This window comes from Medicago truncatula, chromosome 2, assembly GCF_003473485.1.
Source record: "Medicago truncatula cultivar Jemalong A17 chromosome 2, MtrunA17r5.0-ANR, whole genome shotgun sequence".
NCBI lineage: Eukaryota > Viridiplantae > Streptophyta > Magnoliopsida > Fabales > Fabaceae > Medicago > Medicago truncatula.
This window is the reverse complement of record NC_053043.1, coordinates 39,184,036-39,201,954: the sequence shown is the minus strand read 5'-3', so window position 1 is coordinate 39,201,954 and position 17,919 is coordinate 39,184,036. Positions and strand designations below refer to the sequence as shown.

The following is a 17,919-nucleotide window of genomic DNA, read 5'->3' as shown; positions in this document are numbered from 1 at the left end:
AAGGCAAGGGGGATTACGTGTGAATGATGAGGGGATTACAAGTGGCATTGGCCAAATGATGGAGATGTTAATTTGATCAATAAAGTGTATTTACTATAGGGTTATGTCGGGGTTGAATATATGATATCATAAAATGAATTAGTACTAGTAGATATTTAATGCAAAGAAATTTCAAAAGTAACGGGAAAAGCATTAATTAGGAGAGTTTATTGGTTTCGTGGCCATTATTTTGTGGGTCGTGTCGTGTGGGAGAATTGTGATGAAATGATGTGAAGTGAGAACTTAATTATGCTAGATCAGACTAGAGATATGGTACTACGTGTGTGGTGAAATCTGATGGAAATATGAAGTTGGAATATAAGAAAGTTAATTGATTATTATTTTGGAAAGGAATATGAGAAAGTTAATTGATTTTAAATAGTTCAAAACAAAAAAAAAGTTTTACCTTGCACTTATTTTAAATAAGGTTTTTTCCCTCTAGATTATTTTTAAACAATTATGGATAATTTATTCAAAAATTAACCATAAGAATAAACTTATCAAAGGTGTCTACAAACTAAATTTTACTCCACTTGCAAGTATATTCATGTGAGTAATTATTATTGGTTCTTGAAAAGATTATCAACATTTTTGTAAAGTTAATCAATTTGAAATTAGCATAAAGATAGAGCGGTATAAAAGGTACTCCATTCGTTTTCAAATGAGTATCGCTTTAGCCAATTGTACACGGATTAAGAAATGAAATAAAGTAGTTAAATGTCATAACAATTTTACTAAATAACCTTACTTTATAACATCAAGATAAACTTAAAGTTGCATTGAAAATTGTGTGAGGGAGAAAAGTTGGAATATTTATTGAGGGTAAAGTTGGAAGAAAAAAATTAAAGTTGTATTGAAAATGTAAAGTGACATTCATTTTGAAACAAATTTTTTTAGTCAAAGAGACACTCATTTTAAAACGGAGGGAGTAATAAAAGATAACTAAAAGTTGTGAGAAAAGTAACTAAAAGTTGTTGAATATTAATCATGATTTTACTTTAGCCTATGATTAGTAGTATAATTCTTTTGCGGATGATCAAGTATTCAAAGTTGCATAATTCTCTATTTTGCTTTTACATAAACTTTTTTGGTAGCAGAAATTAGTGATCCAGGACGGGTTGTTTGAGTCCACTTTAATTGCATTAATTAACTTTCCTGATCAGAATTAGTTATTTTTTTTTTATTGAAAGATGATCAGAATTAGTTTTGTTTATGGTATTTTGTTTGACCAATCGCTTACCTGTGTAATAGGCTTTCATAAATAAATAAATGTAGGTATAAGAATTTTTTTTTTTTTTAGGAAAAATGTAGGTATAGGATGTATTTACGATTTTATTGCGGTAAAAAAAAAAAAATTACTGACAAAAATTAGTTAGGGCCTGTTTGATTCACTTTTTGAAAACAGTTTTTCAGTTTTTGAAAATTAAAAAAGAATAAAACTTGTTTGATTACTCTTTTGTAATGGATAGTTTTAAAAACTGTTCTCCTTTTTCTCTTTTTTAAAACTGAGAAATGGAAACACGTAAAACGTGTTTTGCTTTGTGACAAATTTCATTAATGGCAATTTTGTAAATATAGCAACAAGTTTTATAAAAATTGAACACGATCGAGTCAAGTGGAGCTACCAAACAGTATTTCTTTTTTATTGTTTTCTTAAAAATAATTTTTTAAAACTGATTTTCAATTGAGTATTTAAAAACTAAAAATCAAAACCCAATCAAACAGGCCCTTAGTATTTAGTTTTTTTTTTTTTTAAGCGGAATCTTTAGTTGGATGCATAGTAGTAAGTTGCAACTATAGATATATTTTACATAGGAAAATGTTGTGTACACTTGATTGGAGTGTGTACACCTTAAGATAAAGAGAAAAAGAAAACACGATGTAATAGATTGGTGATGGTATATATATATATATATATATATATATATATATATATATATATATATATATATATATATATATAAAAGGAACTTGAAAGAGCTAAGATGTTAGAGGAAAGTGAAGAAGAATGATCCTGAGAAGGGTGAAGCTATTGCTAAAAAGGAAGCATGGAAAGCGGCAATGAAGAGAGCTTCGGGAATTAAGGTTCATGATGATCCTAAACTGATAAAGAGAAGTATACAGAAACGGAAGAAAAGGCAGCAGAAAAACGCAGTGAAATGGGAAGAGAGGGTTCAAACAAGGGATCAGTTGAAGTCCGAGAAACAACTAAAAAAGGTCAGCAAATATAGCTGAGAAGATTAATGATGAGAAACTGAGGAAGATTGCAAAGAGAGAGAAGAAGCTATTATAGCCTGGATTTGAAGGTCGTAAGGAAGGATTTCTTAATGGTATTTCTGGCTAACTTGGCTGTGAAATTTATTGATTTTGTGCCTTTGCTTTGCTTTTTTATCAAACGCAAGAAGAAAAAAAACGTCTATAAATTTAATGTCTAGTTTGGTATACTTGCTTACATTTATCAATTTATGTTTCCTATTTTTAATACCATGGTATACTTTGGCAATTATGCATGATGCATCCCTTTTGAAATTCTAGTATTTTGTTAAACTGTGATTAGAGAATGAGTCTACATGATTTAATAGCAGTCACATAAATTGTACTCAATAATAAAATGTGCTGGAGTCTATTGATATTGTATGCTGCATGCTTATTGTTGCTTTGTCTTATAAGGTTACGACTTACAATAAGACCAAAATGGGGAACAAAGTTCTTCATTGTTTACTATCTAATAGGGGTGTGCATTGGTATGAACCAAACCAAACTGCACCAGATTTATGGTTTGGTTCGGTTCATAGATCCACTTACGTCAATCCGGTTCATAAGTGGTTCAGAACCGGTTTTCAATATGAACTGGTTTGCTTTTCAACCAAAATATTGAGAGAATCTGAAACTGAGATCACAACACGTTTCCTGCTGATTCTCCTTGATTTGGCAGCACACACCAACCCTAATGTCTTCATACAGAAGCACTTTTACAAAACGTGCTTTTCCAAACAACTTATTCGAAACGAGCTTCTGCAAGGAAGAAGAAAACGTGATGCTGCCAATTCCTAACCGTGATTTCGTGACTGATGATTTTGCGGTGCAAATCTGCCAAAGTGATTATGTGAACGCGATTCCAAACTTGAATCCGAATCGATTTCACTCTCAATACCTGGTCGAATTCTCCTTCTTCTCACATGTTCTTGATTTGAATGTGAAAATAGGGGAAAAAAATAATCGGAACTGAAAACGTCGCAAGGGGAATTGACGATGAGATCGGCAAAGAACTCCGTTTCTTGATTTTTTTTAGTTTAATGAAAATGGTTATGGGTCAGATTTTCTCTTGAATATGTTGTCTTTAATGTTTGGTGCACCGGTTTTTTTTAAATGGTTCTGCTGAATCAGATTTTTTTTGCACAGGCCTGCTATCTAACACTAGATTTTCTGCAAATACTGAGAGGCTATATTATTTGGATCCGGATTGACTACCGTCACAATACCACCCATATGTTGCAGTTAGTACATCATAATAGTTATATAAAGATTAAACAGTTGAATGTTTAAATTTAGTAAATCAAATTAAAAAACATCTCGCCATATGAGTAATTCAATCTTTATCCAACAATATTGATTAACTGGTAGCGCGATTACATGGTATTTTAACTGTTTCCACATTTTGCTGTGAGATACATTTCTGCCTTGCAACAATAGAAGTTCATGTTAGACTCTGGAACAAAAACCACTGACAAGAAACTTTGTTAGATCATGTGTGCATGTCAATATTTATTTCTGCAACTCACAAACACCGCTTACAAAAAATATCATGTTTTCACTCTCTCTAAATGAGTAGGAACAAGAAATGTTCTTAGATAGAAAAATAATGTCTAATACAACCTATGACCATTTTAACCTGAGTTTGCTTCGACATTCAAAGAGTTTTCTCCGAAAGCTGAGTTTAAAGCTCCGAGTTATAGTTTCGCTCACACTGCATCTAAAGGAGCTGTCTCAATTGGCATGCATTCAGTTGTTAAAACAACAACAGGTTGATCTTTACCTTTGTCTCCTGAGAGATTCAGTTTAGTCCATTTGGCATATCTTGTCAAAAGTAAGAGTGTCCCAGTTTGACATGCCAGCCCACAAATCAGACCAATCCATAAACCCTAAAACATAATTCATAAACACAATGATTAATTACAAAATAAAGAGTATTAAGAATGAGGTTCATGGTTCAGTCCCTACTGCTAATAAATACTTTTTCCCATAATAAATTAACCATTAACATTTATCTATAAAAAGACAACACATTTACATTATAATTTTGTGAAAAAAAATCTTTTACCTTGTATTCCAAATTGGTCTTAAATCCAAGGAGACATGAAATGGGTAAACCAATGAGATAAAAAGTTGCAAGGTTGACATAAACAACTAAGTGCTGCCAACCACATCCTCTAACCACCCCTGCATTAATATTTAACTCATTGTTGTTCCCCTTAAGTTGTTTTTGTTAATTATAATCATGTTGTAGAGAAAGCTTAATTTAAAATATATGATAAATTCAAACCTGATAAGACACCTTGGACAGAATCTAGTAGTATGGAAGTAGCAAGGAAGGGTGATATTGAAGCAAACTTATGTTTGATCGTAGGACTACTGCTAAACATCCGAATCCATATATCATGACCAAATACAATCATCAAAGCAAAACAGAAACCAAGGACGACAGAGAGCTTTAATGTGACTCTCATTGCATGTTTTGCTCTTTCGGGGTGGCCTGCTCCCAATTCATTGGAAATTCTTGTGCTATAAAAGTTCAAATTTCAATTTTTAAATACATGTACAGAACATAGGTTAAAGTGCTTATGTTAGGAGATAATTCCAATAAAATGTCCTTTATGAAGGACATTGGATTTTCTGCAGTCATACAATCACGTTGTCGCAGATCTCGGTCGTTGGATGAAAATTGGATGTATCATATTTTAAATAGTTTGATTAAACACTTATAAGCATAAGTGCTTATCATATAAGTAAACAGTCTTTCAAATATTTATGCTAGCAGATAACCTCAAATAAGTCCATTCAAACAGACCTAAATTCTATTTTGAAGTCAATTTGGTAAAGTTAGCATACGAGTCGTCGATCTTCATCTAACGCCGGAGATCTCTTGACTGCGTGATTTCTTAAACTCTACGAAATCCATGTCCAGAAAGAAATGTGTGACAATGCTGGGGAAAGAGAGTATGTTAACTTAGACTAACTAACCTTGCAGCTGCACTAAGACCATAAGTGATCATGTAAGCAATGAATTCTGTGTTCGCACTGCATGGTTGTTTTGAAGAATATCATTAGGGAATATTTCTTCTATTCATTATAGTAACAGAAATATAAAGCTACGAGAACCATACCATATTGCGATCAATGAAGTTGTTATTTGTGAGTCAGGCATTAATCCAGCTAAGAAAACCAAAACTTCAAAAGCCCAATGCTCCAAACTTGCATGATATAAAACAATATAGTAAGTCTGATATTGTTCAAACTAGAAGCTAATATGTTTTTGGTCAATGCAAATATACAACTGTCTTATTTTAGTCCTTGCAAATATATCATTTTTTTTTTATTTTGGTCCTTGTTGTTTTGTTTTAGTCCCTAAACCTTGTAATAGGGAGAGCTTTTGATTTTAGTCACTCCAATATGGTTTACATGAGGACCGAAATGAATATTATACACATATTACATGGACCAATTCAAACATAAACAAATTTTGCACAGAAATCTTGAAGGCTCTAAAAGAAAGAAAAAATGATATACTTGCAGGGACAAACATATTCAAACGATTTATCAAACTAGGTTTTGTGAAAGGCATTTAGAAACTCATACCATACCATTACGGCGGAAGTCAAAGCTAGTTTCATGTTTGGAAACAAGTAATAAAATGATTGCATTGAAAATCCCCTCCACGTATTCTCAAACTTCTTTGCATACATAACATATGATCCTAACATTATCATTGATATCCATAGTGAAATAGAAGTTGCAACTGGTCCACCTTTGAAATTCAGACTTGTCCATTGAACAAATCCATATGCAATCCCACCATGAACCAATGCTGGTATAGCTGAAAGTATAACCAGTGGTATTACTACAGATTGTGTTTGTAGAAACCTCAACAAGTTTTGCAAGATACTATATGCAAATAATCCTGGTATAAGAAACTTCATATAGAGTGCTGCTGTTCTAGCAATGTCTTGTGATTGATGAAGTAACACTAGAATGGGTTCTGTATAGAACCAAATAATTGATATAATGATGGAAAAAATAAAAGATATAATGCAAGAGCTTTGTAGGTAAATTCCCAACTTGTGATATTCTTTTGCGCCAAATCCTTGTCCGCAGAGTGTTTCTAATGCACCACTTAAGCCAACCTAAGACAAAGAAGAATAAAACAAAGAGCATATAGTTTAAACTTGCGACAACATTTAGGTATGTTTGCATAAACAACTTAATTAATTAAGCGTTTATGGCATAACATTTATCATATAAGTGTTATATATAAGCTATTTCTATAACAAAAGATAAAGCAAAGTTAATGTGTTAATAAGCTATCCTGAAGAGCTTATGTAAATAAGCTGAAAACGGTTTATGAACATTTGATAAGGTTTCCATAAACTATCTCAAATAGTCACACATGTGCTTATGCTAGTGGATAAACTTTAATATGGCAATTCAATCAGGTTTGTCTTGTTGTATTCAGTTGAATAAGCTTTGAGATAGTGATTATGATGTTAAACTTGCATTCACATTGAGCATAAATTAGATGGTAAATGAAGCCAAAATTCAACTTTGAATATAGAAATTAGAAACAATGGTTGACATTTAGCATTATGTTAAGAGTAGATATGTCCCACTAAGGTAGCTCGGTTGGTGAACTAAAGGACGTTGAAGGAGGAGGAAGTTTTGGGTTAGATCACCTGAAACTAACATGACTAACATTTGCCTATAAAAAAAATTGTCCGGGTAGAGATCTAACCCTCGACCACCTTATCTCTCCGCTGGCCTACCTTATACCCCTTTTTAATATTTCTTTTTCTCTGTGTAATTTATGAAATTCTGCATGAAAAAGTACTTAATAAAATTTTATCTAAATTGATGCTTTCCCAAATTTACTTTCTTCATGTAAATCTAACTTTTTAGGGAAATAAATTGCCACAAGTTTCAAAACAGAATTTTCATATTAGAGGATCATCTCCGTTAGAGGATTCTTACTCCAGGGCACATGTTAACGTTTCCCTTACTTTAATTGATTTATTCTCTCACCATTGGTGCTTTCATAGGAGAAGTTGTTGCAAGCATTAATTAATGAGCCATTGGTTACATTTCAGAGGAAAAGTATTTATTGTGAAACTAATAGTATCATAAATACTACAACTACAGGCTACAAAAGCAATGGAGCCAAGACTCATAACGTTATAGCAATACTCTAACATCAATCAGATCTTTAAACAAACCATTGACTTCTCAAGTCTTTTAAGAGCAAATACTAAAATAAACAAAAGAAATTCTGATTTTGTCAATATATACAAACATACATATAAATGTACATTTGACTAATTCATACATAAAACAGGGTGTTACTGCGATAAAGGCCATTACAAAACGGTATAGGCATGGGGTGAGTGAGAGGAAGTGGTGACGGTAATTGTGCAAGGTTGTGGTTAATTCCGATCAATAAGAGTTCGAGAATTTTTATTTTGATGTTCAACATTTATTAAAGGAGACATCACATGTCACGTTGAAGTTGATTAATCCCATTGTACATGAACAAAATATTATAGTAATGCAAAAATAGTAAATTACTGACCATAACTGCTATGCCCGTGACACTGAACCATGAGTTGGCAAGAGTAGCACCTGCTAACTGAAGGTCACCAAGATGACCAACAAGCATGACAGAAACCAAAGTGATCAAGTAATAAAATAAATTTGTAAAAATCATTGGTAATGAAAACATGAGTTGATGTTTTGCTTCCTCAATGTCCAAGATTTTATTCCACCATTTCTTCTCCATTTCAGGTTCTGTGTTCCGTCTCCCGTTATCATTAGGTATTGCTGTGCCATCTGAAATGATACTTTCTGCCATGTGAATTGTGAACTATCTCACTCTCCCTTCACGTGTTACGTATCAAGTGAGAGCAGTATTTATAACGAGCGATGAGAGGGTGAAATAATAGCACTTGGATTAAATGAAATGGTTGAGTTGAGATTGATTTTTCTGTTAGTGAGTCACATTCTCTTTAATCTCACTTTCTTGTCACTAACTGATTCCATGATGTTGATAATTCTCCTACCTATAGCCAATGCAGAAAAAAATGTGACAAAGATGCAAATAAGGGGCGACGAATTGAGTGGTTGTGGTCTATATGTCAGAATAATGGAATAGGTGATGGTTTTTCAGCAGGCAAGGCTAAGAAGAGAGAGCGATGCAGGGAGGTAGATGGAAGAAGAAAGGTTCAATGGAAAAGAGAGAGAAAGGTGTTAGTGACGACAACGAAGTGAGAACAAAGAGAATGATGACACATAAAACTAAAACAAAATTAAAAGAGAATAAAATTGAATAATCTCAATTGATGTGATTAAATGTTTTTTTTTTTTTTAAATTTTGTTCATATTTAATGCGAGTGTGCTTAATTTTTTTTTTTGTTACACGCTAGTGTGCTTAAATGATACTCCCTTTTGTAACCAAAAAAAAAAAAAATATACTCCCTTTAGTATAATTTTTTTTTTTTAATTAGAGGAAAATGTTAATCGGTGCCTCCGAAGCACCAGTTAAAGATTCAAATGTAGTAAGTATTGCAATGAAACTTGTGATGTCAACTCAAAAATATAAAAGTGTTATTTTCACTTTAAAATTTATTTTTTAGTTTCCTTAACCAGTGCCTTGGTTAATATTACCTTTAATTATAAGATCATATACAAATTTTTATATGTATTGATTACTCTTTTTCCAAATATAACCCTTATTAATAGAGTTGTTAAATAGGTCGGTCCGACTGAGCATGCATTGGTCCAGTGGGTCATCACATATTGAAGTAGTGTTTTGAAGCAAGTGTTTCACTGCTTCCATTATTTCTTGTTCCTTATCTGCAAATAGATTCTTGTGCACTATAAACAACTCCAATCTAAGAGACATTATTCTTCGAAGTTGGATTTAAGAGGAATTCCTGCACAATTCGAATGAATAAGAGACATTATTAAATGGATATTTTACGTGAATGCAAAGATGTTATGAACATTAAAAATACAAATGAGTTTAGTCGTTGAACGTGTGGGGCAGTTTCCCTACAGTATTTGAATGTACGGAACTTCAAAAACATCCGTAAGTGTGTAATCTGTTAGTAATTTCATACATCAAACTAACAAATGAAATACATATTAGAGGATCAAGTTGATAAGCAAATGACAATTTCAGATATGTTTTTGTAATACAATCGAAGACTACTAACACCGACTAACATATTCAACGACCCAAATGATTGTGTAATCAAAATATAGATGCGAAAGTACACTAAAGTCACTTACATTTTGTATTTTCTCAATGATAGAATAACCAAATTCCAAAATCTTTACATTGGAAAGCACTTGCAGCCATCTTAGGAAGATTGAAGCTTCTCCGTCATTGGAAAAGCCGTACATATTTACTTGTTGAAGAAAAGAAAGATTGCATGTGGAGGATAAGGATTTCTGAAAAATAGGACAATCCCTGATAGTAAAAGAACTAAGATTTGGAGTAGAAAGTGAATATTGGTCAGTTGATATGTAACATATAGTCAAATTGGATAGTGTCTGATTAGACATGTAGAGGACTTGTGCATCCTCAATCAAAGAACAACCACTGAGAACCAAAGTATTCAACACGTGACAGTTTGGAAAGGGGTCAGCACAATGATTGTGAGTTGCAAAGAAGTTGAAAAATTGAAGATGCAAGGTTCTTAATGCAGGCAAGTGAAGAGATTTTGGACACTTTGCATTCCTACCATAAGAAAGCTCAAGAAATGTCAAAGAGTGAGAGCCAAAGATTAAAGGGAGTACGTAACTCAGATTTTGGACAGCACGACCGACGCCCATTAATTTTCAAAGAGAGAAGTGGATTTATTTTAACGAGTTTACATAGGTCTCCTTCCAGCATCCAACCATCAACAGTAAGATTAAGTAGTGAACAGGAGTGATCTCTACTGGACAGAATCCAAGACATAAATTTATTAAAACTATTAATCAAAGATGTAAGAAAAGACGGAGTATATGTGAGAGTTATGAGGCGGATATGCCGCTGCCGCGGTCGATGCTCACTTCCACTTTGTCGCCTGGAAACATGATGATCACTCTCACGCTGTGTATTCACTACTAGATCATGCATATCCTTTGCTGGATATAGCACTGTTATTGAAAAGAGACGGAAGTTTTGTAATAATAAGGGAAAAAAATCACAGAGTCAGTCACTTTCTTTTTTATTTTTATTTAAATATAAATACAACTTTTAGTCATGACAAAAAGAAATTGGACCATTCTTTCAAAAAGTAAAAATAAAATAAATTGGTCTAGAAGTCCTAGCTCAACTGGCAAATGCCGAAATTGCAAGGCCGGACGTCATGACCCGGGTTCGAACCCGGGACCTCACAGTTGTGTGTGAGTTTATTTTCAGTGGATTACCACTTCATCTAAGACAAAAAAAAAATAAAAAATAAAAAAAATAAATTGGATCATTCTAAAAAAAAATATAAAATAAATTGGACCATATCATTACCATGACAATAAAATAGAAAAAAAAGGGTGAAAAAGAGTTCAATACATCAACCATACATATACATCAATCAACCAAACACTTTGATAACGTGAGATTTCAATAAAAACTTCAATAAAGAATCTGAGATAATGAAAGTGACCATATCATTGCAATCTCAGATACGAGTTTTTTGATGGAAGAAAGAATCAAAGGTTGAAAAAGGAAGTGTTGAAAGGTTCAAAATATTTGACTGCAATTATATGTGTTGCTGTTGTGTCCGTGTCAGACTCCAGACATGTCTTTGATGTGAAGTGTAGGTGCTACTTGCAGCAATGCAATTGAATTCCCTAGAATTTTTTAATACTTCATCATACAAGCAGAGCACACACAAAACCAGATATCTGTTTTTTATTCAACTATTTTTATTCCCTCATGCTGTTACAATGAGATTCTGGAGTGATGGAGATTAAGAAGAAGCAGAAGGGTGTTGCAGATCTTGGTGCCTGTCAAGACTCCGACTTGGAGTCCATGATTCACGAGAATTCCCATTTTTTTGACAAATCGATCGAGCTCATTCCAGCTAAGTTTTATCTACCAACTGATGATAATGAGAAGCCATGGTTTCAGGGTCTAAGCAAGGGTGCAAAAGCTAAGGCAAAGAGAAAAACTATAGACAATATTATGAAGTCTCGGAGAGACCGTTTGGACCCTAACAAGCCATCTGCAACCACCCTGTCCTTCTCAAAGAATGCTTGGGAAAAGAAAAAATGAATGACAGCGTGAAAGGCTTCACCCTGCGGTTAAGCCTTTCATGTCGGGGTTGGAAGCAGATGATTGGTTTGCGACCTTTGAAGAACTACGTGAAAGGCTTCACCGCAAACTTGAAGAGTTTCGGTTAGGTCCTAACTGAGCAAATCTGGAAAATGCTAAGAAGAGGGATGAAAGAAAGATAGAGTTTCCGGAGGAGAAGGTGATAAAGGAGGCCACAGAGGCTTTAAAAGAGCTTGTGTTTGGCAACGTTAAACTTCAGAAAGGTGAAATGCATGGGAAGAGAAAAGTTTTCAAAAACAAGGAACTTGAAAGAGCTAAGAAGTTGGAGGAAGTGAAGAAGAATGATCCTGAGAAGGGTGAAGCTATTGCTAAAAAGGAAGCATGGAAAGCGGCAATGAAGAGAGCTTCGGGAATTAAGGTTCATGATGATCCTAAACTGATAAAGAGAAGTATACAGAAACGGAAGAAAAGGCAGCAGAAAAACGCAGTGAAATGGGAAGAGAGGGTTCAAACAAGGGATCAGTTGAAGTCCGAGAAACAACTAAAAAAGGTCAGCAAATATAGCTGAGAAGATTAATGATGAGAAACTGAGGAAGATTGCAAAGAGAGAGAAGAAGCTATTATAGCCTGGATTTGAAGGTCGTAAGGAAGGATTTCTTAATGGTATTTCTGGCTAACTTGGCTGTGAAATTTATTGATTTTGTGCCTTTGCTTTGCTTTTTTATCAAACGCAAGAAGAAAAAAAACGTCTATAAATTTAATGTCTAGTTTGGTATACTTGCTTACATTTATCAATTTATGTTTCTTCTTTTCAATCCCATGATATATGTCGCAAATTATGCAGCCCTTTTGAAATTCTAGCATTTTGTCAATATTTATGTAAGTAACTTGCCAACACCCCTTAGAAAACAGTGTTTTCATTTTCTCTAAATGAATAGGAACAAGGAACGTTTTTAGATAGGAAAATCATGTTATTTACAACCTCTAATAATTTTTTAGCCTGTTTTTGCTTTCACATTCAAAGAGTTTTCTCCGCACATTGAGTCTAAGGCTCCAAGTTATAGTTTCGCTCAAGCCGTGCATCTAAAGGAGCTGTCACTGTGGTTCCAAACACAAGCTTATTCAGTCCTAATTGGCATGCATTCAGTCGTTAAAACAACAACAGGTTGATCTTTATCTTTGTCTCCTGAGAGATTCAGTTTAGTCCATTTGGCATATCTTGTCAAAAGTAAGAGTGTCCCAGTTTGACATGCCAGCCCACAAATCAGACCAATCCATAAACCCTATATCATAATTAAAAAACACAATGATTAAAAAAAGAATACAAAATAAAGAGTATTACGGATGAGGTTCAGTTCCTGCTGCTAATAAATTGACCATTAACATTTTATCTATAAAATGACAACATATTTAAATTATGATTTGTGAAATAACTCTTTTACCTTATATTTCAAATTGGTCTTAAATCCAAGGATACATGAAATTGGTAAACCAATTAGATAAAAAGTTGCAAGGTTGACGTAAACAGCAACGTGCTGCCAACCGCATGCTCTAACCACCCCTGCAGTATTTAAGACATTTACCCCCTAAGATTTTTTTTTTGTTAATGATCATGTTGGTGAGAAACCTTAAGTTAAATGAGATGATAAATTCAAACCTGATAAGACACCTTGGACAGAATCAAGTAGTATGGAAATAGCAAGGAAGGGTGCTATTGAAGCAAACTCATGTTTGATCGTAGGACTACTGCTAAACAGCCGAATCCATATACCATGACCAAATACAATCATCAACGCAAAACAGAATCCAAGGAGGATAGAGAGCTTTAGACTGACTCTCATTGCATGTTTGGCTCTTTCTGGTTGGCCTGCCCCAAGTTCATTGGAAACCCTTGTGCTATAAAAGTTCAAGTTTCAATAAAATGCCTCTATGAAGGAAATTTGATTGCTTGCAGTCACACAATAACGTTGTCAGGGATCTCGATCGTTGGATGAAAAGTGGATGTCTCATATTTTAAAGTTGATTTGGTAAAGTTAATATATGAGTCATCGATCTTCTTTAACGATCAAGATCTCCTGACTGTGTGCTTTCCTAGACTATAGGAAATTTAGGTCTAGAAGGGAATATGCAAAAATGCTGGTAAAGGAGAGTATGTTAACATAGACTAACTAACCTTGCGGCTGCACTAAGACCATAAGTGATCAGGCAAGCGATGAATTCTGTGTTTGCACTGCATAATTTTTAGTTTTGAAGAATTACAATAGTGGATCATGTGAATATTTATTCTCTTCATTTCAGTGACATAAATATAAAGATATAAGAATCATACCATATTGCAATCAATGAAGTTGTTATTTGTGAGTCAGACATTAATCCAGCTAAGAAAACCAAAACTTCGAAGGCCAACGACTCCAAACTTGCAAAATATGAAATAGTAAGATTCATAATATAATGATCTTATCTTATCCTAAAATTAAACATATGTATGGTGGTTCTTAAAATTGAATTGAACTTAATTCAACTATATGAAACGGACATGTAAGACGAGGATTGTCCAAACTTTATGTGCACTAATTATCTCTAGACAATGTGGAACTAAATCCACCCCTTTACATCCTAACAATAAAGGGGATGGATGCTGCAATCAATGCAGTCCAGACGTCACAATTAGGCAGCTAGGGGCGAAACCCAATTAAGGCAGAATTGCCAACCATAGTGTTCAACCTAGAAGCTAATATTTTAGGCGAAATATGCTTTGTAAGATCAATCATCAAAAGGGACAAACAAAGTGAAAGGCTTTTAGAAACTCATACCATAGCATTGCTGCAGAGGGAAGAGCTAGTTTCAAGTTTGTAAACAAGTACTGAAATGATCGCATTGAAAATCCTCTCCATGTATTCTTAAACTTCTTTGCATACAAGATATAAAAACCTACCAATATCATAGATATCCATAGTGAAATAGAAATTGCAACTGGTCCACCTTTGAATTTAAGACCCGACCATTGAACAAATCCATATGCAATACCAACATGAACAATTGCTGGTATAGCTGAAAGAATAACCAGTGGCATCACTACAGATTGTGTTTGTAGAAACCTCAACATGTTTCTCAAGGTGCCAAATGCAAATAATCCTGGTATAAGAAACTTCATATAGAGTGCTGCTGTTCTAGCAATGTCTTGTGATTGATGAAGTAACACTAGAATGGGTTCTGTATAGAACCAAATAATTGATATAATGATGGAAAAAATAAAAGATATAATGCAAGAGCTTTGTAGATAAATTCCTAACATGTGATATTCTTTTGCACCAAATCCTTGTCCGCATAGTGTATCCAATGCACCACTTAAACCAACCTAAGAATAATAAGGCAAACAACATAACCTTTAATCTTACGTCCTATTTGGATAAACATATTAATTAAGCACTTATAACACAACTACACAAGTGTTTATCATATAAGTGATAGAGTAATGCTATAGCACACGACACTATGCAGCACGAAGCACACGACATGTATGTGGCATCATTATCCATTGTTTAAATATAACTTAATTAAAATAAATGAAAACAATATGAAATTACGCCCTGGTGGAAAGTCGTGCGGGTAGCACGAGAAATTGATGTCGTGCAGTTTAACATTTTTGTAAGTGATAATGGGTCCGTTTATTTTGGATTTTTTCCAAGAAAATAAATATATTTTTTCTAAAAAAAAAAAATCACTTTTTCCATTTTTAATTGTTTGTTTAGGATTTTTAGAAAAATCGTTTTACTAAAAAAAAAAAACTATTTTGACCCTAAAATGAAAAACTATTAGGATTAACTTTTCTCAAAATCTTTTTTTTTTTTTTAAAAACAAGGAGGTAACACATGTACATGTTAAAACTCATTTTCTTTAAAAAAAAAATGGATTTTTATGGTTAGTTGACATGCAAAAATAACTTCATATATATATATATATATATATATATATATATATATATATATATATTTTTTTTTTTTTTAAATCTCTAAAAATTAATCTCTAGATTCTTTTAACACAATATATATATATATATATATATATATATATATATATATATATATATATATATATATATATATATATATATATTTTTAAGTTAAAACAAACGCATCCAATATTGTCACAAGCAAAAGGGTGAAATCCAAAACCCGACAAAATTAGGGAAAAGGAAAGTTAGGAACACTAATTCTACTACGAAAAAAGTCATGAAATCTGCTCTTTACCTAACAGAAATTGTCCGCTCCCAACTGAAAAGACTAAAATGTCCCTGCGCATGTTAACTCCATGCTGTGTGAGTTAAATCACACTAGTGTTAAATTCTGCGTGAATTAATTCACGTTAAAATTTAACACCAGCGTGACGCTGGTTTTCTTTCTCATTTTTTCTATTTCTCCCAACACGTTTCTTTCTCACTTTTCTAGCAACCTTCATCCATATTTTTTAATGGGAAATGTTAACCGGTGCCTTCGAAGCACATGTGGGAGCACTGGTTAAGGAAGCCAAAAGAAGAAAGTGAAAGTCAAAAAAGATACTTTTTAATCTTTTAATGCATTGATTACTCAGCTTTCAATGCAAATATTACTATATTTGCTTCCTTAACCGGTGTCTGCGGGCACCGGTTAACATGAAACTTTTTTTAATTTCCCTCTTCTTTGTGTGTGTCATGTGTGTATGTGTGAGAGAGAAGAAGAGTAGTAGACTTGGAAGACATAAGTGGAATGATATGATTCAGATTCCATTAAAGCAGGTTTTAGCATAAATTGGTCGTAGAAACGTCCCAAAGATTATTAAAATATTAGATTAGCATAGCCAACGCGGCTCAATTTATCGGATTAGTTAGTTTATCTGTTAAAATAATGAATTACTTTTTTTTTAAGGAAAAATAATGAATTCCTTGCAGTAAATATCGTGGACATAAAATAAGGATTCCTTGCAGCAAACAGCATTCATCCATTAATTCACTATATGACAAAAAGATTGAAAAGGAAGATTGAAAAGCAACGCAACTGACCTTTGGTTGAAAAGCAACACCACTGATAGAAAAAGAAAGCAGCGTGAGTTAAATCACGCAGCGTGAGTTAACTCATGCAGAAAACATAACTAGCATGAATCAACTCATGCAGAGGTAATTTCGATATTTCAGTTGAGAGCGAGCAATTTTTGTTGGGTAAAGAGCAGAATTCAAAAGTCATCTCTAACAAAAGAAAGAATGTCATTCCACTAAGTAAAGCCCCACACATTAAAAGTATAATCAAGAAGCTTGTATGCACAATGATTTTCTTCCCCGTTGATAGGAGACACAATCAAAGAGAAATCATTGATAATATTTAACAATGGAGCCAATGGTTTCTCAATTGTGAAGGAACTTTGTGAGGAGAGATGAATGTTGAAACAATCAACTCTGAAGGAACTTTATGGATATTTAAATGCTAAACATGTGTTTGGAAAACACTAAAATTACAGTGGACTAAAATTTGTATATTAAATATTCTAAAAATTATGATTGAAGAGTTGGAATCAGCTACGTAGATCAAACAACGATATAATACAACATCGAGTTTTTAGTTTTATAGAGCAAACAAAATAAAGCATGCCAAATTTTTATACAAATGTTCATTTGACTATCAATTCTTACATAAGTATGTATGTTTACTGTATATAATTTATCAATACTAGTTCAAGATTTATTATTTAATAAAAAAAACAGACATCAAATATTATATAGAAGTTATTTAATAACATTTTATCTGATGTTTTTGATAAACAGATACAATAATTGATTGTTCAAATTAGCATCTATAGAAATAGACAAAAAATATTTTTATGGTTTTAAATATAGCAAAAGTTTATCAAAAGAAAGTTGATGTACTTGACCTAAGATATACTTGATAACTTTCTTTGAACAATTGCTTATATTTGAGATCGGATGCAAAAAATAGTAAATTACCATAACTCCCACGGCAGTGACGCCAAACCACGAGTTAGCAAGAGTAGCACCAGCTAACTGAAGCTCACCCAGATGACCAATAAGCATGACAGAAACCAAAGTGATTGAGTTATATAATAATGTTGTAAGAATTATTGGCAGTGAAAACATGAGTTGATGTTTGGTTTCCTTAATGTCCAAGATTTTGTTCCACCATTTCTTCTCCATTTCAGGTTCTGTGTTCAGTCTCCCGTTATCATCAGTTGCTGTGCCATCTGAAATGATGATACTTGCTGCCATGTGAACTATCTTACTCTGAGCTTCTATACATCTGTTTTGTTCTATGATAGATAATTATATGATGAAGTTATTATCCAAATAACAACGTATTGATCACGTA

At 33.1% G+C, this 17,919-nt stretch overlaps 2 protein-coding genes and 2 pseudogenes across 2 annotated transcripts; 2 read left to right on the top strand and 2 right to left on the bottom strand.

Moving 5' to 3' along the window:
• The first annotated feature begins 288 nt into the window (after positions 1 to 288).
• LOC112419434 (surfeit locus protein 6 homolog) lies at positions 289 to 2,483 on the top strand (annotated as a pseudogene).
• Positions 2,484 to 3,620: 1,137 nt separating this feature from the next.
• Positions 3,621 to 8,566, bottom strand: LOC25487327 (protein DETOXIFICATION 19). Its single transcript, XM_013609226.3, has 7 exons — positions 7,877 to 8,566; positions 5,896 to 6,440; positions 5,424 to 5,510; positions 5,281 to 5,337; positions 4,583 to 4,821; positions 4,361 to 4,479; positions 3,621 to 4,181 (listed from the first exon to the last, which is right to left on the bottom strand). Exons 1-7 carry the CDS (start codon positions 8,153 to 8,155, stop codon positions 4,002 to 4,004), a joined length of 1,506 nt encoding a protein of 501 aa, XP_013464680.1. The 5' UTR covers positions 8,156 to 8,566; the 3' UTR covers positions 3,621 to 4,001.
• A 2,560-nt stretch (positions 8,567 to 11,126) lies between these two features.
• Positions 11,127 to 12,343, top strand: LOC25487325 (ribosomal RNA-processing protein 14-like; annotated as a pseudogene).
• Positions 12,344 to 12,605: 262 nt separating this feature from the next.
• LOC120575767 (protein DETOXIFICATION 18) lies at positions 12,606 to 17,906 on the bottom strand. Its single transcript, XM_039830713.1, has 7 exons — positions 17,541 to 17,906; positions 14,380 to 14,924; positions 13,896 to 13,982; positions 13,740 to 13,796; positions 13,224 to 13,462; positions 13,009 to 13,127; positions 12,606 to 12,849 (listed from the first exon to the last, which is right to left on the bottom strand). Exons 1-7 carry the CDS (start codon positions 17,817 to 17,819, stop codon positions 12,685 to 12,687), a joined length of 1,491 nt encoding a protein of 496 aa, XP_039686647.1. The 5' UTR covers positions 17,820 to 17,906; the 3' UTR covers positions 12,606 to 12,684.
• Positions 17,907 to 17,919: the final 13 nt, after the last annotated feature.

What these genes read in the sequence shown, in the direction of transcription:
- LOC25487327 (XM_013609226.3), bottom strand. Translation starts at nt 8,155, where the DNA reads ATGGCAGAAAGTATCATTTCAGATGGCACAGCAATACCTAATGATAAC. An exon ending in ACTTCATTGATCGCAATATG is followed by an intron (nt 5,338 to 5,423) that starts GTATGGTTCTCG and finishes ACAACCATGCAG; the next exon opens with TGCGAACACAGAATTCATTG. An exon ending in GGTCTTAGTGCAGCTGCAAG is followed by an intron (nt 4,822 to 5,280) that starts GTTAGTTAGTCT and finishes GAACTTTTATAG; the next exon opens with CACAAGAATTTCCAATGAAT.
- LOC120575767 (XM_039830713.1), bottom strand. Translation starts at nt 17,819, where the DNA reads ATGGCAGCAAGTATCATCATTTCAGATGGCACAGCAACTGATGATAAC. An exon ending in CCCTCTGCAGCAATGCTATG is followed by an intron (nt 13,983 to 14,379) that starts GTATGAGTTTCT and finishes ATATTTTGCAAG; the next exon opens with TTTGGAGTCGTTGGCCTTCG. An exon ending in AGACCAATTTGAAATATAAG is followed by an intron (nt 12,850 to 13,008) that starts GTAAAAGAGTTA and finishes ATTATGATATAG; the next exon opens with GGTTTATGGATTGGTCTGAT.